This window comes from Grampus griseus, assembly GCF_964374135.1.
Source record: "Grampus griseus genome assembly, chromosome: X".
NCBI lineage: Eukaryota > Metazoa > Chordata > Mammalia > Artiodactyla > Delphinidae > Grampus > Grampus griseus.
In genome coordinates this window covers 114,853,772-114,879,540 of record NC_138999.1, presented here as the reverse complement: position 1 = coordinate 114,879,540, position 25,769 = coordinate 114,853,772, and the positions used below count along the sequence as shown (strand labels likewise).

General features: G+C 38.2%; 1 protein-coding gene across 3 annotated transcripts in view; it reads right to left on the bottom strand.

Annotated features, from left to right (window-relative positions):
- Positions 1–17,883: 17,883 nt before the first annotated feature.
- Positions 17,884–25,769, bottom strand: part of PHF6 (PHD finger protein 6) — a 52,783-nt gene continuing 44,897 nt past the window's right edge. For all 3 annotated transcript variants that reach the window (XM_082681992.1, XM_082681994.1, XM_082681993.1), the window contains 2 exons: positions 21,357–21,486; positions 17,884–21,029 (listed from right to left, as the gene is read on the bottom strand). In XM_082681992.1, coding sequence (XP_082538118.1) covers positions 21,357–21,486 — 130 coding nt within the window. In that variant the 3' untranslated portion in view covers positions 17,884–21,029. The remainder of the gene's footprint in view (positions 21,030–21,356; positions 21,487–25,769) is intronic.

Below are 25,769 nucleotides of genomic sequence, written 5' to 3'. Positions count from 1 at the left end.
CGCCGCCGCTAAGAGCTGAGGCGCAGCAGGCCCCGCCCCCGCTCCGCCCCGAGGCCCCGCCCATAACGGCCGCGCGCTCCCCGCGCCCCTCCGTGGGAGCCTGCGGCTTTCCACGCTCCCGAGGTGGCCGTGGGAATTTTCTTCCCAAAGAAGCGGAGACTCCCGCGCAGCCTCTCTTCCTCTTTCCCTCAGTCTCCCATCCAGAAGGCTCCCAAATTCCCAGACCTGCCACCGCCCTCCTTTCTTCCCAGTGGCCCTAAACTGGGCGCCGGCTCTTCAGGTTCCTTGGACTGCATTGCGGCTTCCATTTTTCCTGACTCGTAGCCGGATTCTAACAAAAATCTTTAACTGGATATAAGAGTTGAGACCTAGAGCCCTAGAGTCAGCCCGATAAGGGTACAAATGTGAGGGGAACCCTTAACTGTTCTGTGACCTTGTGCGAATCAGGCTCACTGAGCCTCTCTTTTTCGTCTCAGTAAAATGGGGATATTATTAACAAGGATCGTTGAGGATTAAAGAAGATGATGTGTACGTATATGGTGTGTGCATATGTATATCTATCTATCTATCTATCTATCTATATATGGTACAGCACTTAGGACAGTGCACAATCAGTAAATGGGAACTATCACCTTTGCTGATCTATATTCTTTGCCACCACAATTCCCGATACGGAAATGGGTGAAAAAATCTTCCCCGACTCTCCAATAGGTCGAGTAAGCAAATAAGAGTTGTTCCATTCCTAACGTGCTCATCTGTGTAGCTCCAGCACCCACCCACCACAGTGCCCAGCACAAAGTTGGTGGCCTCCATTAAGGCCACTGAGGGAAATGTGATGGTGGGTGACTTGTGAAACGGGGTAAGTCATTGAACTCGGAGCTTCAGTCTCTTTCTCTAAAAAATAGTGCTGCTATGAACTTTTTTGTTTTTTTACGTATCTTTTGGTGAACATGAGTGTATTTCCATTGGGTATATAGACTTTGAAGTTCGTATTAGCACATTTTATTACTTATTCTTTTAACAATCATTGTTTCACTGGGAAATTAATTCAGAGAACTTTCGGTTATACATTTGGCCCCTGACACAAATGGACTCAGCCACCCACACTGGTTTCTAAATTAGATACCAACACTTCAGAACCCTTCCAGCTTGCTTCTGGCTTGCAGTTTCTTTCTCCAGCCCCTATGGTACCACATACTCCTGTATTTTAACAGAGATTTGAAATAAATGGTGAAAGCCCAGTGACTTTAAAGACAAAGAAACAGTCATTATTTCAACCCTGTCATTCTAGGTGACAACTTGGAGCTTTTACTTGTGTTTAAAATTTAAAACAGCCAACAAAGTGCAGCCTACAAGACGTAATCCTTTTGTTTGGTAAGTGAAAATCTGGTTAATGTATGAAATATTTTACTGAATTTGGACAATGTATTTAAAATTGAAATGTATTCTTTTAAATTTTTAATTGTTTCAAAACTAAAGATGAAATCAAGAAAATAATGGTTTTTACTATTACAGAAAATAATTTTGTCAGACAAAATAATTTTCTCGTATAATTTTGTCATTCTGGGTGTCAAATATGCTATGTATGCCACCGATCTTTACTAGAATATCTGCATGAAGGAAGAAATAAGGAAAGCATGGGTATAACCCAAGATTCCCCTGCCCCACTCCTGACTTTCCAGAACAGTTTTGTAATCCACTTATGTGGACATAATGAGGAATTATTTCTGTACCACAACCAATTCTGAGTATATTTCTGCTCCACACATTACCATGGTGCTGTGGTCCACCAAAATTTGTATTTCTATTAAAAAAAATTATCACTGCAACAATACTTATCCTAGGGCTTCCCTGGTGGTGCCGTGGTTAAGAATCCACCTGCCAATGCAGGGGACACAGGTTTGATCCCTGATCCGGGAAGATCCCACATGCCACAGAGCAGCTAAGCCCGTGCACCACAACTACTGAGCCTGCGCTCTAGAGCCCATGAGCCAGCGCTCTAGAGCCCATGAGCCACAACTACTGAAGCCTGTGCACCCAGAGCCCGTGCTCCACAAGGAGAAGCCACTGCAATGAGAAGCCCGCACGCCGCAACAAAGAGTAGCCCCCACTCACTGCAACTAGAGAAGGCCCGTGTACAGCAGTGAAGACCCAATGCAGCCAAAAATAAAAATAAATAAATTTATTAAAAAATACTTATCCTAAATGTTGAATTTTCAAACTGAATTTGCAATAGCTTTCTCAATGTCAGATGTTTCGCCTTCATCAGAATAAATTCCCATTAGCTTTACTTTGATTCCATGAATTGGATGACAAATTGAACCATTACTGGAATTAACCAATGTGATGGTTAATTTTTATGTTTCAACTTGGCTTGGCCATGGTGCCCAGATATTTGGTCAAACATTATTCTGGATGTTTCTGTGAAGGTGTTTTTTTGGATGAGATTAACATTTAAATCAGTGGACTCTGAGTAAAGCAGATTACGTTCCCTAATGTGGGTAGGCCTCATCCAATCATCTGAAGGCCTGAATAGAACAAAGGCTGACCTCCCCTGCAGGCAAGAAGGAATTCTGCCGCCTTTTTGGACTGGAACTGCACCTCTTCCCTGTGTCCAGCCTGTTGGCCTTCTCCATCAGATTTTGGACTCGCCAGGTCTCCACAACCGTGTGTGCCAATTCCTTAAAATCTCTCTCTCTCTCTCCCACACACACACACACACACACATATCCTGTTAGTTCTGTTTCTCTGGAGAACCCTGACTAATATAACTGATTTTCAATTTGAATCATCTCACGATATCAATATAAAACTGACATCATTTAACTGTGAAGTTCTCCTGCAAATAGAGCTACTTATTAAAAGGTATTGTTTCACTTTTCATCATGTACAAGGAAACCTGAAATCAAAAATGAGTAAATGAATTTTGAAGAAGTTATTTGATCTAAAAAGAGTCATTCACGAGCAATATGAAGATACCCTCTCTGCAGCTGCATCTTGTTAAATCACCTTTGCTGCACGGCCTTCTTAAAATAACTACAAACCTTTGAGGTAGATGATGATGCTGTCTCTGTAGACATGTCTTCTGGTTTTCATGTAGTCAGTGATAATAACTATCAAAAATGTTTTGTTCATGTTACACATTCATGATCAATTTTCTGGAATAACAAATTTGGTATTTTTTTATCAGTTATGCACTTCAGTTTTTTGAACCCATGCTGAAAGGGTGGACTGCAAATTTAAAAAAAATAAGGGTTGTAGATTTGCAACATATAATGAATGACATAACCATTGTACCAAGAGCATTCAGATTACTCGCTGTATTATGTTCTATGGCAGGACATATTTCTGCCTCTATTTCCTGAATGTATTTTACATACACATAAATATGTAATTCCCTGTGTCCACTGGCCTACTGACTGGTGGCCTAGCAGCTTCTTGTAACTTGCAGGTTTTGGCACGGGCACACCCAGCTGGCACACCCAGTGTCCAGCAAGGGGCACAGTGGTGAATACTGCCCCCCCCCCAATCCCTACCCAGGACAAGAATGAGTCGGTTGTCTTTAACTCCTAGTGTCAGTGCACTTGCTTTGTTATCAGTGAACACCCAGCACACTGTCCTTGAGAGGGAGCTGTTAGTTACCTTGTATTTGGAAAAACTTAGGAAAAGGGAGAAGAGTTATCACTGGTTGTTGTTTAGGTTTAACTCTCTGTTAAAGTGAGAATTTGGTTCTCTGTACATGCATCTCACAAGCTAGTAGATGAGACCAAGGCAGAAGCTGGAATTAAAAAGTGGTGATGCAACAGACCCATCCTGGCTTATTTCAATTCAACTATTAATACACTTCGTGGGAAAATGAAAAATCTGGGACAAATGCTAAACTGGACAAGATGCCGGGATAACACATAAGCTGGGAATGTTTTGGGCAAACTGGAATGTATATACCTACAATGTATATACCTACAATGGTATAGGGCCAGCTGGGGGATGCTTTCCAATGCTGCTGATGGCAGCTCTTCAACTGAAGTCCCCCAATCTCTGAGAGTTTTCTCCCTCTCCAGTTCACTTTGGCCACCTGCCTAACGTTAAGCATGCTTCAGATCCACGGGAGACCTCCAATTCCACGGTCTATCACCCTGTTCTCGGCTTCCCTTACATCCCTGACTTCCCAGTTCAGTTTGCATCCCACGTGAACCACTCTCTCACCACTGCCAGAAGTCCTTTGTGCCCTTCTAATTCTGCTCTGCCACAATGGCAAAGCCACACCCTGGATCAACCCACAGCCTGTTTTGTCTACCTGTCAGGCTGTGGAGGGCTGTAGGAGAAAACCCCGCAACCATGCGGGTTGGTTCCTCTACAGATTCACGGTCTCAAACCTCAACTGGGCCCTAAACACCCTTCCACAATCCTTCACAAGTGCTTGGTCAGCTCCCCGTCTTGTTCCCCTCAGTAATGCTCTTAACATTCATCCCTATTCAACCCCATCAAATTCACTCTAGAATGAAGACTCAACCCATTAACTTATGAAGAGAGGGAAGGAATCAGGCCTGAATCACATCAGTTCCTTCCACCCACATCTACACTGCTTCTTCCCCTTTATCCTCCAGGCCCAGAGGTGATGAGTCTCTCCATATTTGCTCTATCTACTTTCTCACTTCCCATCTCCCCTCAACAAACTTTCATTGTCTTCTGCATCCACCACTGGACTGAAACAGCTTTGACAAAGAACACCAGTGACTGCTATCTTGCCAAATCCGATGGACACTATCTTTGGCCTTGTGTAACTGTCCTTCACGTTGCATGTGATACTATTTCTCACTTTGTTCTTGAATGTCTCTGCCATCTCTTTGGCTTCCGGAACACCACCTTCCTGATTCTCCTGCTGCCCTATTTCTTCTTGCTTTCTCTCTCAAAGTTTCCAGTATACCCTTCCCCAGTGTTAACATCCAATACAACCACACCCAGTACAATGATCAAAATCAGGAAACTCACATTGCTACAACAGTGTTAACTAATCTAGAACCCTTATTTAAATTTCACCAACTGTCTCGTTACTATCCCTTTCCTGGACCACACTGAATCCAGGAATGCATGTTGCATATCCTGAAGTCTCCATCATTCTGGAACAGTTCCTCACTCTTTGTGATCTTGACTTTTTTTTTTTAATTGGAGTATAGTTGCTTTACAATGTTGTGTTAGTTTCTACTGTACAGCAAAGTGAATCAACTATGCATATACATATATCCCCTCTTTTTTGGATTTCCTTCCCCTTTAGGTCACCGCAGACCATTGAGTAGAGTTCCCTGTGCTATACAGTAGATTCTCATTAGTTATCTATTTTATACATAGTATCAATAGTGTATATATGATCTTGACAATTTTGAAGGGCACTGGTGAGTTAGTATTCTGTACAATTTCCCTCAATTTGGGTTTGTCCAATGGTACGGCCTCATTAAATTTCAGGCATTCCATTTTGGGTCAGAAATACAGCAGCTGTGATGGTGTGTCCTTCACAGTGCTTCGTATTTGGAGGCATATGCTACCAATCTGTCCCATTACTGATGTTCATTTGGATCACTCAGTTAAGGCAGTGTCTGCCAGGTTTCTTCACTATAAAGATACTATTTTCCCCTTTGTAACTAATAAAGGTTATGAGGAATGATACTAAGACTATGTAAATATTGTTCCTCATCAAACTTTCACCAATTTTAGCATCCACTGATGATTCTTGCCTGAAGTAATTATTACTGGGGTGTATGTCAAATGTTGATTTTCCTATTAACATCATTCCTTCTTAGTTTATTAGCTGAAATGCTATTATAATGGAGAGCGTTCCCTTCTCCCCAGTCATTATTTATTAAATTATTTATATCGTCATGGACTCACGGGTTCCAATTTTATCTTATAGGTAATGATCCATTAATAGCATTACTTTGTTGCCCAAATTGCCCAAGATTTGGCTGTTGGGAGTCCCTCTATGTTGGCTCCTGTGTCTTGATATTTCCCCACCATTCTTTGAGCACTTTTTTTTTTTTTTTTTTTTTTTGCCGCGCCATGCAGCATGCGGGATCCTTAGTTCCCCCAACCAGGGGATCAAACCCGTGCCCCCTGCATTGGGAGCATGGAGTCTTAACCACTGGACTGCCAGGGAAGTCCTGGGCACTTTCTTAATTTCTGGCACCGCATGATATTCTAGGCTCATCTTGTACTTTCCCTGCCCTAGCCTTGGAATCAGCCATTTCCCCCAAAAGCCCTGGTTCCTTTCATTGGAGAGTGGCATTAGAAACCAAGCTCTGGGCACTAGGTTATAATTTAAATCATGATGATAAAAACCAAGAGTCTTATAATAAGCTTTTAAAGAGTAATTTATATTTATTTATTTGTTTGTTTGTTTTGGCCATGCCACGCGGCTCGCAGGGTCTTAGTTCCCCGACCTGTGATTGAATCCAGGCCCTCAGCAGTGAAAGCGTGGAGTCCTAACCACTGGACCTCCAGGGAAGTCCCAAGAGTAATTATATTTTAACAACTAAGGTTTAAAATGTAATGCCATCTATCAGTATTTAGTATGTGTATGTATACTTAAATTTGTATATTGAAATACGTACATTTTGAGGTATGTTAAATTCTTTTTTGAAAAGGGAACCTTATATAAAATAGAATTAGTAGCTCACAAAAATAATAAGGACTACACATTAAGTACACAGTTTGTTCTCAAGGTGAGGCAATAAAAGAATTACTTTAAAAAAATTTATTTATTTGGCTGCACCAGGTCTTTAGTTGTGGCATGTGGAATCTAGTTCCCTGACCAGGGATCGAACCCAGGCCCCCTGCATTGGGAGCGTGGAGTCTTAACCACTGGACCACCAGGGAAGTCCCCAAAATTACTTTCTAAATGAAGGCAGAGTTGTTGCCTCACCCAACATAAATCTGTACTCTTAAAAGGCCGACCTTCATGCTTATGTGCTGCATTTGAGTGTTTCTGCTATAGACAATTGTAGAAAAATCAGCAAATAAGACAGAAAGAATAATAAAGGGTTCCTTACTTCTAGAGAAGTTAAAATCCCTAAGGTTATGTTACCTGCTATTGTGGTTTTCAGAAAGCACTGTTGCTCCGGTTATTAATACAGCTAAGGCTGTGGCTTCTTGGGGTTCTCAGGTTATCTGTATGCTGACATGACATCTCTTTCTAATGTTGCTCTTTTCCAGGACGGGGCCCAAAATTCAGAATACTAAAATGAACAGGGTATTTTACACCAAACCATCTTTAGCACCCTCCTAGGTGGCTGCTAGCACCAAAGGCTTACTCCCTCATCTGCTGACCCGTGGTATCAGGATGGAGGGGTGTGTGTTAGAAATAATTAGGTATAATAGATATGCTTCATATATTTTTAACGAGCTCAACAGTAAACTGTCTTATATAGTTCAGGCTTCCAACACAGGGAAAGTTTTAAGTCAAAGACAGAAGCTCAGGTTACTTTAGGTTAATTTTGTATAGGCCAAATACTACTATAGGAAATTGGTACCTTTTCAAGCTGGGTAGTAACAAGGTGACAGATAAATTGACTTCTAAAGAAGATTTTATGGCTGAGTTTAAAATAGCTCTGTTGTTTGAAAGTGATTATATAGCACACACTGTACTGGGACAGATTTTAACACCCTGAAGGTTTATCAAGGCTTTCTCTGTTCATAATATGTTTTTGCCTCAGGGTTATCATACACTAAGTTAATAAAAAGTTACAAGTAGGTCCATTCACTTGCGTACAATTCTCTAATAAGGCATTCCATTTCCCTCCATTCTGATACTTTTGGTTACTCTAAAAAATGAAACAGAACCATTCCATCTTTCAGCACTTCGTTTCTGCTCTCCCTTCACACTTACTTAAAGGGCCCTGCTATAAATTCGATAGAGCTGTGCCATCTGATAGAGCAGCCACTAACCACACGTGGCTATTTAAATCTAAGTTTAAGTGAATTAAAATTAAATAAAGTAAAACACTTGGTTCCTCAGTCCTACTTAGCCACATTTCAAATGTTCAGCGGCCAGACACAGAACATTTCTACCACTGTAGAAAGTTCTGTAGGACAGCTCTGGGCTAGAGAATCTTCTGGAAGGAATGGTAAAGAACAGTCTCAGAGCCTCGGGAGGAAGGAAGCAGGCTTTTCAGTGTAAGCTGATACTGCTACCAGGTGCATAAAACTGACAGACTGTTCCAGTGCACCTAAGACTCAGGATTCCCAGGACTATTTTGGTGCAGAGGCAGATGACTTCACAAAAGTAGACGACTACTCCAAGTGGAAATCGAAACAGGACTGAGTAAAACTGATGAGAAATCTAGTTGCGGTTGTCTTAGAATCTTATCAGAATTGCTTTTAATGCTCTATTTTCCGACAGGCATAGACAAAGGTCCCATTCTTTCTTTTCTGCTCCACTTCTAACCCTCAGTTTAGCAGGCTGTGTCAATGCCCTTGGAATGAATACATTTGCTTAAAAATTCACTATCAGTGGACTTGCAACTGAAACTTAAATTTCTAAAAGAAAAGCATAACTCTTTCCCTGACTGATACGTTATTTCAATTCTCTGATTTGTGGAGGGGGCGCTCTTAAAGAAAAACTCACAAGGGAGGAATCGAAGCAGGAGAGGGAGAGAGGTGAGCAAGGACACAGAGCCCTGGACTGACCCGCTGCAGCAGTCCTGCCTTCAGGCCCGGGGGACAAGGATTTTGTATCCTGGAATCATTGACTACCTTGGAAGAGGGTGAGTGTAGCCTCCCAGGCTCCCATCAGGCAAGGGCAAGAAACCAGAGGTCCCAGGTGTAAGGTGCACTCGAAGCTAATGTGGGATGGGGGCACAGCTGGTAAAGGGACCTGGCCAGGGCACCAACAGCAACTACCACATCTGGAGGAAAGAGTATAAACTGTATTTGGATCAGGTGGCCTAGAGAGGACCCCTCTCCTTTCCCATTCAGGAATCAGGGAATTGGGAATCAGGGTGATTCGCAACCTTTTCTACTGAAGTACACCCAAAATAGGGGAAATTGGTCTTTTGAGCTGTTTTCACCCTTTAGCTGGTCCACAGGCTATGCGAAATAACTACCAGTGGAAATGACGAATCATGGGATTTTCTTTGGAAACACCTTCCTAATACAGGAAACTAGTTTAAAGGAATAGTATCAGCATGGATAAAAAATAATGCTAATAATGACTTTGTTACTACATAATTAAGACTATGCCTAATTTCCACCATTTATTAGAAATTTAGAAAGCAATTGACTAGGCAACAAATTCACTGTTGCCTAATCAACTGCTTTTTAAATAACTCATTTTCACTGGCAGCTATTTCATAATAATTTGCTTAGCCGAATCCAGGTAAAATTCTGCAATTTACATGAATATATAAAACTGTTGCTACTCAACTTTGTGTGTGGACTTTTAAAGGCATGCTATCCGACAAATGTTTGTAATAATTATTTAGCAATTGTATTTTGTCTGTATTATTTTGATCGTATATCCTAATAAAGTGTGTTTGGAGAGTTTAAATTAGCATTAAACTAGATTAATAAGCATCTGATTTTATACAGTCTACCAGAATTGCCTGTAATATATACCTGTATAACATATAATATAGAGATAATTATATATAAAGTGAATTATGACCTTTAAGATGATTTCAAACAAAACCTCAAGAACTTCTGTTTGCTTCTCCCTCCTCAAATCTGTGGAAATTTAGATGAGAATAACAAACACTTAGCACTTACCCCTGGAGAAACTTAAACACTGGAGGGGTTCAATAATAGTACTGTGATTGTTATTTCTTAAAAGTCTTTGTTTTGTAGAGAAATATATATATATTTCTGTGGGAGAGGAACAGGTAGGGGTATATATGAAACAAGATTGGAAGTTAGTTAATAATTGTTGAAACTGGCTAATGTGTTCACAGTAAAAACTTTCTGCAGGGCATTTAGTAATATGAATTAATGGACTTTAAAAAATGTGCACAGAACTTTGACTTGGGAATTTGTTTAGAAATTTATCTTAAGGAGATAATCAGACAAGGGCAGAAAGCTATATGTTTAAGAATGTTCATCTCAGCATTATTTTTAAATATTTGTTACTTTGTATCCTATAAGAAAAAAAGAAATGTTACTTCAACAAAATGAAAAAGGAATCTAAGATAGATGAAGAAATGAGATACAAAGCATAACAGTGGCAGCTGAAGGGTGAAAACAGCTCAAAAGACCAATTTCCTCTATTTTGGGTGTACTTCAGTAGAAAAGGTTGGGAATCACCCTGATTCCCAATTCCCTGATTCCTGCATGGGAAAGGAGAGGGCTCCTCTCTAGGCCACCTGATCCGAATACAGTTTATACTCTTTCCTCCAGATGTGGTTCCCTAGTGAAATATCCTGATGGCTCACCAAGGCTTACTCCTATTTCCTTCTTCAGGCTCCCTTAACAAGAGCTGCTGTTTCTGCTGGTGTGTTTAACTTAACTTAGAAAAAAAATTCAAAATTACAGATAAGTTACAAGAATAATACAAAGAACTCCTGTATATCCTTCACCAAGATTTACCAACTTATGACATTTTACCCTATTTGCTTTATGTCTTTTTATACATACACATACATACACACACCCACATTATTTTTTTGAACCAGTTAAAATGCAGACATGACACACCTTTACTCCTAAGCATTTCAGTATGTATTTTCTAAGAACAAGGATATTCTTATATAACAACAATGATCACAAACAGGAAATTAACATTGATACAGTATCATCTAATATTCAGTCCATATTTACATTTAGTTAAAAGTCCCCAAAATGTCCTTCATAGCACGAATTCTTTTTCTGAACCAGGATCCAACTCAGGATCGCACGTTACTTTTAGTTGTCATGTCTCTTTGGTCACATTTAACTTGGAACAGTTCCTCTGCCTTTGTTTTTCAAGACGTTGACTTTTTTGAAGAGTATGGGCCAGCTGTTCTGTAGAACATTCTTCAATCTGGAGTTCTCTGCTGTTTCTTCATGATTAGATCAGCACTGTTTGCACTAGCAAAATAATGGCCACAAAAAAACCTGCAAACAACTTAACTGTCTGATGATAGGGAAATGGTTAAATAAGCTGTGATACAGCCACAAAATGTACTATTATGCAACCAGTAAGAATGATAGAGTGTATTTACTGACCTGTGAAGAAATTTCCAAGTTTTAAATGAAAATAGCAGAATACAACTCAGTAGGTATAATATGAGCCCATTTTATATGATTACATATATGCATAGAAACATTGAAGATTTTACAAAAAATATAATGGTGACCTATGGTCCACAAGATTATGAGGGATTAAAAAATTTTTTTTTAGTTATCTGTATTTTCTAAATTAGGTACGATGAGTGTCAGGTCATCTGTGAATAGTGAAAATATTTTTTTAAAACTTTAAAAAGTAATGGGATAGCTTCACTTTTATATCTGAAGGATCACTGTGTGGAAAGGGAATAGCTATTACTTTTCTGTACTGTTATCTACCATGAATCGGCTGATTTCACTTAAAATAACTTTATCTTATTTGCTCTTTAAGACAACCCAGTGGTTTAAGGGATATATATATATATATATATATAACAGGGATACTATTTTGACAGATGGGGTGGGGCTGAGGCTGAGAGAAGGGGAGGTTACCTTGCTCAGAGTTACCACTTACTAGTGGTAAAACTAGGACTCAAACCCAGGTCTTCAGACCATAAAGCTCTTAATTTATCCACCTCCCTCTGCTCCTGTGTGGCCCCTTTTCAGGTGTCTGCTGCCTGATTCTATCTGCATAACAGGCTTAGAATTTCTACAGTTCCCCAGCTTTTGTCTCACCATTGTACCTCTGGTGATTTTCATAGGTTTTATAAGTAGGCAAATACCTTAACTTTGATTTTTTCTACTAAGCAAGAATTATATATGTGTATCTATGAACATAAATGCATTTTGCTTTCTGATGTGCTTCAAGCTTTGAGTTGCCTTTACCACGTGGCATTTTTCACAAGCAAGTTGGCTAATCAACTTCACTACCTCTTGATACCCATGGCCTCAACATCTTCCTTCTCTCAACTTTCCCTTCTACCCTTTTACCTCCCAGGTGCCTACAGTTCACCCCACTCTGTATGTGTAGGTCCTTTGCCAAGGAAAGACCAGATTGTGATTTTGCATAGGTACTTATTAAATCTCTGCTAGTGGGGAGGGGCTAGGTAGATAGTCCATGTACAGTCCCAACCACTGGAAGGCCCTTTCAATCTTGCTCCTGTCACCTTATGAGTTACTCTTATCTTTGGGTCATCTGCAAAAGCAGGCTGGCAGAGAACCATATGATGGTGCTTGGACTGTCAGGGACATTAAACAGAGTCAAGAAGTCAAGTAAGGTAAGAACTCAAAAGCGCCCGCTGGCTTTAGCAACAGTCACTGGTGAACTCTGCTCGAGTGGTTTTAATGTAGTTGAGAGAAATGGAGACGTATAGACAGAAGCGAGTACAGTGCGCTAAGGAATGGATAATAAAGATATGTAAGTGGAGACATCAAGTGGGGACTTGACTTTCAAGAAAATTATATGAGAAGAGGAAAGAAATAGGGTAAAACTAGAAGGGAGCACAGGAACAAGGGACGGTGGATTAGGGGACGGAGATCTTCAGTCTGGGTTCCCTCCTTTAATCCTCACAGGTCTATGCATGGAGTAGTATTTTCACCTGCATTTAAAAGATGAGATAATGGAGGTACAGAGAGAGTCAGCAACCTAGTCAAGGTTACATGGGATCTGAGCCAAGGCCACCAAAATCTAGAGTCCATACGTAAGTAAAAAGGATTGCAGACTGATATGGAGAATTTGAGACTAAACACCAAAATTTTGGTGGCATCAGTCTGCATTGTGATGTCCTCTAGCAGGTCATCTTCCCCAGATGTAAGACTGGGGTGAACTCTAGGCAGAGGGGAGACAAAAAGGTGGAAGAGAATTACAAGAAGTGGGAAGTTGAGGCCAGTGGTGTCAAAGGGTAATGGAGGTGATTAACCATCTTATCCAAACTGAGTAGTTAAGGAAGCAAGACCAAAAACTGCCCAATAAAGAAAACGAAGGAACTAAGAGTCTGGTGAACACGGGCACAGAGTGGAAGAAGTTAGGAATCTTGGCAAAAAGTTAAAAAGAAAAACATACAAACAAAACCCAGTAGAATCCAAACTAGTTAATCAGCAGTAAGAATAGACAGGATGGATCCAAAAGACAGAATGACAGACTCTAAGGAAGTAGATGTGGAAATCAAAGTAGATGAACTGTAGCACTATCAGGACAACTTGGTTTGAGACTCATGCTTGAGTAGCCAGCAGATTGAGTAAAAATGTCCAGGAGAATAGCACAGAGTCTCATTTGAGACTCAGCATGGAGCTTCAGCGGGTGGAGCAGACTGTGGGTAGGGACTGGAACTCATCAGCAGAACACACAGGTGACAGCTGGAGCAGTAGACTGTGGTGACAAGCGAGAACAGTACAAGAGGGCAAAGACCAGGACACCATGGAACACTTAGATCAGGGTAGGGAAGAGAGTCAGGAAAGGACTGGTCTCGAAGGGGTGGTATAGATCATGGAAATTAAGGTAAGAGAGTTTCCAGGAGGGCATCAAAGGAAAAAAAGAATAAAGATATGAATGTTCTAAATGTTTTGTGTCAATCTTTCTAGGAAGTGGCCTACAAATAGTTGGCTGCATTTCCAAGTTTCATGGAATGGAGTGACCTCAGTTATTAAATGCAGTAAAGGCTACCTAAATCTCCTACCTTGCCTCTTTCCCAGGGAGAAAGAACACCTGTCAAGTCTTTTCCCTAAGCGACATACATTTTCCTTAACCCCTCTTCCTGTACCCCCACCCCCAGCATACTGGATAGCTGCCCTAGGCTGTTTGGGCACATGGGATGAGCTGAAATGCTTAAGAACAACTCTTCTAAGGGAGGTCCGGAAAGACTGTTGTATTTGAGGATAATGCCAAAATTCCAGCTCTCTGATCTGCAAACTTTCAGACACTGCTTATCTTTTGTGCTTGCTCTCTAACCAAGAACATATGAGACCAGGGTCCAAAGAATTATTGCTTCCTGGTAATATTAAATCAATACTAAATATAGAACATAAGCCTATTGGGCTTAAGGGTCAGGAACATTTGAAAATAAGCCTTTGTGTTAAGTTGTATGGCTAACCTCTGAAGTGAAAGTAACACCAGTCTCCATGATTGCTGCAGTTCAAAGTTACAGAAAGAACTCTCTAGTGTAGTCATCCTGTTTTGTCACCCCTCCTTAAAGACTTAATTATTTTATAAGCATATAAAAAAAGAGGGGGGGGAAGGAAACATGACCAAAGGTCAGGTTATTGGTAAAATACTTAAAAATTATTTTTGTAATATTATACATCTGACTTAAATCTTTTTAAGTAAAATAGTTGTTTGGCTAATGTCATAAATACCCAGTTAGCACAAAATGTGACTTTGAGAATTAGAAAAAAACTAACGGCATCATACGGCATCAATTCATCCTGACTACATTCAATTTATTCTTTATTTAGGAACTTTCTTGATAACCAAATATTCATGTTATTTTTACTCTTATTTCTTACTTTATTTTCAGACATGCAGGTAACTAACTGTTGCTTGAAATTCTTAAATGAAAAAAACAATTTTCTAGCAAATAAGCTAAAAGCATGATATAAATATCAAGTCAATTTTTCTAGTTAGTCTTAGATTTTATTCATACAAGGACAAAACAACTAGTTGAAAAGGTCAAGTGATTCTATCTTATTTTTACATAATTGACCAGTTGTTGGAGTCATGATTTGGGGAGTAGGAACCATCACGACAGATAAAGGTCATAGGAATTCTTCAACAAAACAGTACACAACCCCTTCAAGTACACTAAACTGAGCCATATTCGACCCTGGACACAAAGAGAAGCAGATCCATCTGGCAACAATGAACAGCTACGAGCAAGCTGTTACTGTTCAGAAAGCAGAAGGAAGGAAAATGATTCACCAATTACTACTGTTAATAATACATACAAAACAAAACCTTTTGACTTAATCTTTTCACAAATGAAATATAGTGTCCATTTTCCCGAAGATAATTCATATTCCACTTTGAGATACAGTCTATCTGGTCTTTACAACAAAATCAAAACCCCATAGAATTTTCTGTAGAGCATGTATGGTTTTATTTTTTTTTTAAAAAAGGTACCACACCTCTTTTCATTAAAAAGCACTTCTTTGGAGTAGCAGAGCAAGGAAGCTTAATCCCTACAGGTGGACTTTTAAATTGGTACCAATTTTCTGGAGGGCAATTTTTATCCAAACTCTAAATGTACATGCCCTTTACGTAGCAGTTCCACTTCTGGAAATTTAGCCTAAGAAATTACTTGCTTAAGGACATGAAGGTGCACGTGAGACTGGACAGAACCATACCCTACAATGCCATGGAGCCGCTAAACAGCATGTGAGAAATCTAGTTGTGCTGACACCTTGTGATGTTGTTCAAGCGAAAAAGACAAGGTGCAGAACTGTAGGTACAGCATGAGCCTATTTATGCTAAAAAAAAAAGCGCGTCTAAGTTATATCTGTACACAGGCATTTGGCAGAATACACATCAAATACTGGGGAGTAGGCTTGTGGAAAAGGGGGGGATTCTCACATTTTGCTTGATATATCTTATATTTTAATTTTGTACAATGACTACATATTTTTTTAATTGAGGTAAAGTTCACATAACATAAAATTCACCTTTTTGTTTTTGGCTGTGCCGTGTGGCATGCAGTGGAAGCGCGGAGCCTTAACCACTGGACCACCAGGCAATTCCCTAAAATTCACCCTTTTAAAGCATATAATTTGTGGTTTTTAGTATAGTCACAAAGTTATATAACCATCAGCACTATCTAATTTTCATCACCCCCAAAAGAAATTCCATGCCAGTTACTCTCATCCTCCCCTCCCCCCAGCTCCTGGCACCCACTAAACTGCATTCTGTCTCTTATGAATCTGCCTCTTCTGGACATTTCATATAAATGGAATCCTACAGTATGTGACACTTTGTGCTGCCTTCTTAGCCCCTTCTTAGCTAGCTTCATCCAGGCTGTAGCATGTATCAGTACTTCATTTCTTTTTATGGGTATATATATTACTTTTATAAATAAAAAAATCTGGTGGTGGGGTGGTGGTGGTGGGATGAATTGGGAAATTGGGATTGACATGTATACACTAATATGTATAAAATAGATAACTAATGAGAACCTGCTGTATAAAAAATAAAATAAAATTCAAAAGAAATCTGTAAATAGCTGTGATTTTAAAGCTACTCAAACAGAAAAACCTTACCCTTTTGTACAAATGACTTTGTAGAAACTCAACAGTCTAAATCCAATGTCCACATTAAAGTACAGTTTATTTCTATCTCCCTGCTCCTAACACTCCCTTGAATATCTACTCTCTCAGGTTCCATTTAAAAGGTTGCCCTTCATTCACACAGCAGATCTAGTTAGCTCTTTGCCCAGCTGTACCTTCCCTATCTCCCCACTGCTACCCTCACCCCCAACATAAAAACACATCTATAGCCTATAGAGGTATAGGCAAAGGTAGAATTTGGATGTTTACGGATCTGCTATCTTTTGACAAAGACCCAGGTCTGGTTGACTAACTTCAGTACGCTGACCACACGGAGAACACGTCTGCTACAGTTAACAAGGTAAAATACTATCATTAACTTTCATCGTAACTGGTATTTTATAGCTTTCATCTTCTGAAGAAAAATCAAGAATGCACCTTTGCCTTGTCCTTAATGTCCCAGTTACCTCATTATCTGAACACGGCAAAATTATGTAACACTGGTTGATACATAAAGCAGCACTGTCTCAGGGACTGGGTTTTCCCTTAAAAACATGGACTGGCCATTTGCTGGCCATAGAATTTTCGTAGGAGATTCTAGCACGTTTATGCTTTGGAATGATCAGCAGCAATTGCTGATGACTGCAGCTGAGAAAAGAAAACAAACAAAAAACACCCCAACCCCAAACCCCAGCTGTCAACAGTTTCAATTAGGTAAAGAAAACCACATAATTCTCTTTATAATTTTATGGGGTAATTAAAATGAAACTAAGTAATGGATTTTCAACACACACACACACACACACACACACACACACACACACACACACTTGCCAAGCATGTGTGTAGCGGTTGCAATAAAGCACACTCTCCTATAGTTCCAGCATTAATCAGAACCTCTTACTTGATTTCTTTTTCCTTTTGAGTAGGAATGCAGGAACGCAGGTTAGGAATTGTATGTATGGAATGAGCAAATTCTACCAATTAAAACTTTGATTTCTGCCCTGGATAGGACCATCTCAATACATGAGCACTACTGCTAGAAGTAAGCTGTCCAGAGTAAAGGGAGTACATTTAAATCTTTAAGGTGGAATCCCTTTATGACAAGGATATTAATCCTGCACCCTTATTAGCAAGCAGATAAATTGTACTACGAGTTTTGGTTTATTTTTAAAATCACCTTCTAACTAGGTTCCAGAGGACCCGATTTAAGTTGTAGGTATCTTTATCATGGAATGATAAAAGAACCAAAATGTAATGCAGTTCTATCATACTTTTGAAAGATTGCTGATTCTCTCCCTGATAAAGCCTTATGTGTGAAACTTTGAACTAAACTCAAATTCACATTTTTCTCTCTCATACTTGTTTAACGACAAATTTGTTAAACAAACTAGGTATTTCACCTTGAAATAAAAGCAAGACTAAAAGGAACACAGTACTATTGCTGTTACAAATAAGCTTCATCATACCCTTGCACAAAAAAGACATAAATACGAACATGAAAGTCATAACTCATTTATTGAATGAATAGTATATGCAAGAATACCAATAAAAGGAAACTAATACTACAAACTACAATTCTGAAAATAAAGCCAATATAACAGGAACAAAATATACATAACATGAGAGGAATGTTTGATTTTGACCCATAATGCATTCCTTATCTTTACAATTAACCTAAATGTCTGTTAGAACAAAACTGTATACCTTGGTCTAACTTTAGTGCTTTTTAAAAAAGCAACAACATTCTAGAACACTTTTCTTTTGCTTTGAGATATTTGAGTCACACATTTGTTCAAGTACATAGATTCTGATTCAACAGTAGATCTACATATCTTGTTATTCTCTTAATATCTTGAGTAGCATGTACTCCTGAGCAAGTACTATCTGAAATTCTAAAATGGATGATCCTTGAAATAAAATGTATTTCATTTGTGGGTATTTAATAAACTGAGATGAAAGTAAAACTCACCCCTCCCATCCCCCCCCCCCAGGAACAAAGAGCTCTTATTAAAGTATAGAAACTCAAGTCTATCTTTCTACTCTAAAGAACATTTCTTACTAACATTTCTGGTAAGGCAATAAATGCTCCAGAATAATCTTCAATATACGCTTGCAAAGATTACACTGTTTAATATCGATAACGAAAACAAAACAAAAAAGGGAAAAAAAAAGGAGAAAAGAAAAGACGCTTCAAAATTTCAAGCTAAAATACGCATAAAAGACAGTCATGGCAGTATTTTTTGAAATGATGTAAATGTTATATACTTATCAAATAATGTCATGCTTATTAAAACTACAGTTAAGGACTTAGGAGATGAACGGTAAATACACTGCTGAGGTCCATTTTTCTAAATAGTCATACCACGATGTAATTACTACCCAGAAGATGATGATGCTACTTGGGAACATAAGTACTGTACAATTTTTACATTGTAAGGCACTTTTACTCAGCATGTGACGAAAACATGGATAGAGAATCAAAATATTGGAGGTTTACAACCAAAGGTGATTTTTCATGTGACTTCAATTTACATTTCAATTTTTAATGAAAGACTATTTAGCCAATCACACCACAGTGAGAAAAATAGGTAGCCAGCCACTTATCTAGCCAACCAAATGGTAAAGTGCTATTCTGGTTGCTAGTGGCAGAGAAAGGGTTGAAGAAACCCATACAAAGTCATACAGTTTATTACATAACAAATCCATTAACTGACAGCTATTGTATTTGAAGTCCATTACATGATTATTGACTGGCCATTATTACCCCCGGCACCTTCCATTTTTCCTAAAAACATCATTACAGTAGTTGTCCAAAAATGAAGGTGCTCTATTATTCCATGGGTAAGTCTATGGCACACAATGTAAAAATGATCTAGACACAGTGATTCAAAGATTTAAAATAATGGGTTTCAAGCTGCTGTAGGGAAATAAAGTACAGATCCTTTGGGAAAAGTCACATAGCTTGGTAAACAAACATCTAGATCTGTCGTTGCACTTCAAGTCATGGTGAATTTTGAAAATTCATCACATACACACACAAAAAATCCAATGGTATATTTAGAGCAAAAGGAGAAAAACATATAGGGCAATCCACTACTAAAGCTAGTTTCCTTCTAAAAATAATAAAAGATGGTTAAAATAAAGCAGTCATCGAGTCCCTTGATTTAAGTAAATGTGTGAATACACACTTGACAAATGTGACTTTAAGGGACTAGCAGTTAAAAAAAATCAGTCGTTAAGCACAGTGTAATTTTCCACCTGTTACATTTTTAAAATGCTTTTCCATAAGCTGCAGAATATCTCAATGTACAGTCAAGTTAACATGTTATTTCTTGTTGGCTAATTTGCTTTAATGTGGTAGGTTAACTAATAATTCAGAAATCAGAATCCCTACCCTTGATATTGAGGTGCTATGGTAATATTCGGCAGAACACAACTAAAATTTTTTGGTTTTGCCATAAAGAAATATATAAATGTGCTTCAGCAGGTAAGTGGAAGAAAATATCACTAGCTAGAAATGCCAGTGTGAAAATCCTTTCTAAAAAGCTGGGTTCTTAGGCTTTGAGGAACAATTCAGATGATCAATAAAACACCACTGAACCCTACCAGAAGAAAAATAGGACACAGAATCCTATTTTATAGATAAGCAAAGCAATTAATGAAAACATTAAAAATATTAAATAAAGTTTCTAAAATAGTGGTCACAAAATTAAAAATAAATACTGCTTTATGCAAAGACTGTTTTTTTTTTTTTTTACTTCTACAGCACATGAGATCTCCTTACATACTTTGGGCCAATATATGAAGTGTTCCACAACAACACGGCACTTGAGAGGAACGGGTTTCAGACACGGTGGCTAAAGTCCTTAGTAAGTGGTAACCCTTTAAAGGTTAAAGAGGCTTAATTTGCTGTTGCCAAATGTTAGTTTAAACTTGAAAGGATCCAATCATTTTGCTAGAAGCTCTTTGTATGACATGAAAAGAGAAGAGGGTTACTGTCAAGAGAATTTTGCCGTAAGCACTGGAGCTCAGAGCTTATAATCAATCACCAGTTGCCTGAGTCCATGCTGGTCAGTGAGAACAACTTTAACAGGAACCAAATGAAAAGCTTTAGCACACTTCTTGGAAGAGATTTTTAGCATGTGCTGTCGAAGCCAAGAGAAAAAGAAGGTTCTCTTCATTTCTCGCCTCCATTACTTGAGTGCGGAAAAAAAATTCATAAATTCCCATGTGCTGCCACCAGAGGCGTGTTTGCACTGTAAAGTGAAATTTGCTTATGCTTTCCCTTGAGTATGAATCCACTAAACAAACTTAGACACTCTAAACAGTAGAACTTTGTTCAGTCCAGAAATATAGCTTACTTCATTTCAATGTCTGCTTTAACTGTTGACACTATACACAGGGTTAATAGTGTTTCAATTGCTTCCCAGAAACTGCAAACTACAGCTACGTAATATCAACATGTCAAACTCTGCCATCTAGTGAAGGCTCATAAAACAAACAAGATGTTTTTAGGCAGTTCAATGAAGGATCTAAGAGTTGGGCAGTAAAAAGTTACAAACCCTTTTTGATTTTAGAAAACAGTGAAAAAAGAATAGTAGTTATGGATGTCTTATTCATTCCCAGTTTTCTAACTCTGTCCCATGAACCTGTTTAAAAGATGATAAAAAAATGTAAAATATGATGCTTGAGGGGAACACAATAATATAATGTTATTGAGGAGCAAGAATATCTTATTGGTTTGACATTACAACTACATTTATTGATAAAGTGGATAGCTTGTGTTTATTATTACAAAATCAGCTAGTTAAAAGAAAAAAACTATGCAAGCCTACACATCCTCAGCATTCTAGTAACATGCTTAACTAAACATAATAGCATTAAAAAAATCATACTGCACATTATTACCTCAATACGTATTTATCAGTGTGTATACTGTATCCTGACAACAGAGCCAATATAATTAACTTTCATACCTAGTTTCCATTAAGTTGCTGCTGAGTTAGTTGTTGCTGATCAACTTCTACTTTTCCCCGGCTTTTACTCTCTCGTTCCTCATCTTCTTCATCTCTCTCATCATTTCCACTATGATTTTTACAATATAGTCTACAATGATGAAAGATAAAAATCTCAAAATGTTTTGTCATTGTTGATGAGAATATATTTATGTCATTAGTGGATGAGGTCCATGCCCATTTAAAATCTGGGTTTCCTCATCCACACTAAAAAAACACCCCACAATTAGCTATAGGTCCATCTCTGTCTAAAAGATAGAAAGGAAAGCACTCTATTAATGAAATAATAAAAGTTCGTCTGAAATAAAACCACATATGTCCAAATATAAGGCAATTCCTCACTTTGCCCAATGAGATTAAAAAAAGTTCTTGGCCAACATGAAAATATCAACTTTTAGGTATATATATGAAATAATGAAATTCTATAATGGTTCATATACATAATTTCAAAGCACATTTTAGGAAATAATATAAATTGTATACATGCTGCTGCTTTCTGCTCACATTTCATGAAACAATTTTACTCAAACTTCTCAAGTACCTTTTCATCATTAGTGTCCTGGCCTTTACTAGAACACCTTTATGAGTCACCTAACAGTTTTCCAGGTACTGCATTTAGCTATGTTTCTCATGATGTAGACTGGCTCCTTTAATTTCTTTTTTTCCCCATGACACTGACCTTCTGGGAAGAGTCAGACCATATGCCTCGTCAACTACACCACATTTTGGATTTATCTAACTGTGGTAATGTTTTTGTTTTGGTTTGGTTTTTAAGAGTCTTTTTTACAGTTTTTTTTTTTCATTTTTTGGCCGCTCTGCACAGCTTGTGGGATCTTAGTTCCCTGACCAGGGACTGAACCCAGGCCACGGCAGCGGAAGCGCCGAGTCCTAACCACTAGACCGCCAAGGAAGTCCCTGTGAATGTTTTATTTGGTTTTCTCTCACCCTTTATTTCCTGTAAACTAGAAACAAGGTCTAAGGCCTTGGTTAAGTTTAGGTTCAACTTTCCTTTGTTAGTCCAGGATACTTTGTAGGTAATCCTGCATACCTCAGGATGCATGTAATTTCAGAATGTCCTGCTATGAGTGTGCTGTTTTCACTTGCTTTAAGGTGGTAGAAACGGCCAGATTTCTCTATCGTAAGGGTAAGTATTCCCTCTTTGAAATTAACAAACCATCTCTGGAGGGATACTTTGACATCATGCTGTTCCGACAACCTTTTACTTGGGTATATACTTGAAATTCATTGTTTTTAATGAAAATAGCAATGCAGGTGATTTTGAACAAAGGTTTAGGCCACTTTACTGTATATACATCACTATATTTTTTATAGTTAAATACCCCTACAATAATCAAAGAAGGGTGGGAGCTGATCTGAGCTCAGTTTTAGGTCAATTATACACAAGATGACAAGATGGAACAATGCTTAGAAAATGTTCAGTGGATGCCCTCTTGTGGTCAGCAACGGATAAAAGATGATCACAGGAATTCATCTGCCACAAATGGTGTAAGACTAGGTTTAACATGAAAAGTTTCTAACAAGTGAGTAGAATAAACGGCAGGGGTGGGGCTGGGGGGGCAGCAATAACAACTGACTTCTGACCTAGTTTTGCTCATCAGTTTTTATTCTTAAAACATTTTCAAAGAACTATGGAGAATTTCTACTCTTCAAACGCTGCATGTTAGGAATCACTTTAAATCATGAGTTCAATCATGCGTTCAAATATCAAATATCACTTCTATATAGTGCACCTATGAAGTATCTTCCCCCAAATATAACCTGAATCTAATTAAGCCTTTGAGCCAACTTATAAATTACAGGATATACAGAGGGGTAGAGAAATGAGGTAAATGACATCAGGAAAATGCAAATTGATAAATCTAGAATATGGGACTTTTACAGGACAACTTATCAGGGTTCCTTAACAGGTAGAAGGAAAAGGCAAGGGTGGAGTGGGGACTGCTCTATATTGAGAGAGACTTAAGAGACATCCATTAAATGCAATGTAAGGACCTTGCATGTATTGAGGTTTGAACAAATCAAGTCTAAAAAGACATCTTCAAGACAATTGTGGAAATGCCAAAGTGAACCAGGTATAAGATGATACTAAGAATTTACTGTTAATTTTATAAGATGTGATGATAGCATAGTGATATTGAAGTATGTAAGGATAAAATGACAAGAGATCTGGGATTCTGCTTTAACATACCTCAGAAAGAAAAAAAATGTAGATGAAACAACCGTGGCAATAAGTTGGTACCTGCTGAGACTGGGGTTGTTATACTCTTCTATTTTTGTGGGCTTTTAGAAATTTTTATAACAGAGTTTTATCTAAAAGGATGAGCCCTTTCTTGTTAGAACAAATTTTAATCTTTTTATCGGATTATTTTTCACTCAAGGACTATTTCCCATAGGCCTATTATGTGTCTTTCACCAGTCTGGACACCAAGGCCGCAGGTGCTGACCAGTCAAACAAGATCTCTGCTGTCACAGAACTTACTGTTTTATGGTGGGAGGCTGACATTTTAGAAAAATACATATGTAAATAGCTTAGAAATACAATAAAGACAATAAAACAGGATAAACAGATCACTATATAATCTTCCCTCGCCTTTTTAATATGAATATATTCAGGATCCAGAAAGGGCTGGTAAAGAAAGAAAGCAAGTCACATGTAGGAGGGAAGGAAGCCACTTCATTCAGAAATATTCCTCCTTGCATTTCCTTTCATTTGTCCATTCTTCTCTCCCCAAACTGCCTGCTTACGGACTCATTTGAACTCCATGGTCTCTATGAAAAAATCTGGAATCCACTTCTAAGCAGATTTAAGAAACAAATTTCAATGTGAAAAAGTAAAAAGAGCATTTCAAATCATCATGGATCCCAGTCCAAATACTTTTGTTTAGAAATGATCACTGCAACATGGTTTTCTAACAGCTAAAAAATAAAAGCCATCTAAATGTCTAAAAAGAGAACTGATTAAACAAACTAATACACCCATACACTGGAATACTATGCAACCATTAAAATGGTGATGTACAACTGTTTAACGTCACAGAAAAAAAATGCCTCTACTAAAGATATAGTAAGTGGAAAACAGGTTATAAAAGAGTATATATAAGAAAGTTTTGTTTTTATAAATATACACATATACACAATCACACAAATGTCTAGAAGAAAATATTCCAAAAGATTTAAAGTTATTATCTCTGGTGGTAGAATTAAAGTTGACATTTAGTTTTATTTTTCTTATCTACATTTTCCATCTTTTCCTGAAATGAAAACGGATAACTATTGTGAAAATATCTAAATAAAGTTAAAATGTAAACACAATAATTCTCCACATATCTAATTCTAAACATTTTAAATGGGCCTGTTATTTTAAAATATTATTGGCTACTTTTAAAAATAATGGATTGCTCATGAACCATATAAAGGAGAATATAAAATTGCCTCTTCTCCACCCCTATGCAACGAATGAGAGATGACAACTATTAAGTTTGCTGACTATGCTCCTAGAAAATTTTCTATGTATAAAAAACATACACAAATCTTGTACGTGTGTGTACACACGTACTTTTTATATGCTAAAATAGAATTATGCAACTTTTTCCCCTGACTCAATCACTGAAATGCCTCTCCACAACTCTACACATGGGTCTACTTTATTCTTTAATTTCTGCATAGTATTCCACTAGATACATGTATGTACTAAAATTTATTTACTAAATCTCCTGATAGAATTCTGATTTGATTTTCTTTCTTTCCTTCTTTCTTTCTCTCTCCCCTTCCTTCCTTCCTTCCTCCCTTCCTCCCTTCCTTCCTTTCTCTCTTTCTCCCTCCCTCCCTCCCTCCCTCTCTCTCTCTTTCTTTCTTTGCTATTGTGGGTGAAAAGTTAAAAATCTTTTCCCATTCCACATGAGAATTTCACCTTTGGTTAACTCTTTAGCTCTCTTCCTCTAGCAACTTAACAAAAATTAGTGTGTCAACTATTTTACTAAGCTATGTTACCCCCCCAGTTGGTAGACTGTACCTGGACTGGGAAAAATATGCATATTCTGATAAGAAGTCTTATCTTTGGTCCTCTTTCAGTGTGGTGTAACCTGAAAATTATCTATGCCTATATGACTGTATTGTTAAGAGGTGCTGACTCCAATGGGGTATGAGGCTTTCCCCCAATGTGGATCATATCTTATTGGACCTGAGCTGTACTGCTACAATGACTGCTGCAAGGACTCTCAGAGAAGACGAATATTTGATGCCACCCTGCTGGCAAGCTGTAGTTCTTGTCTATATTCTTCCTGAGTAGACTGATGCCATCTGGGGTAATCTTGTCAGTTTGAAGTATAGTTGAGTCTAAGAAGATGCCCTAGT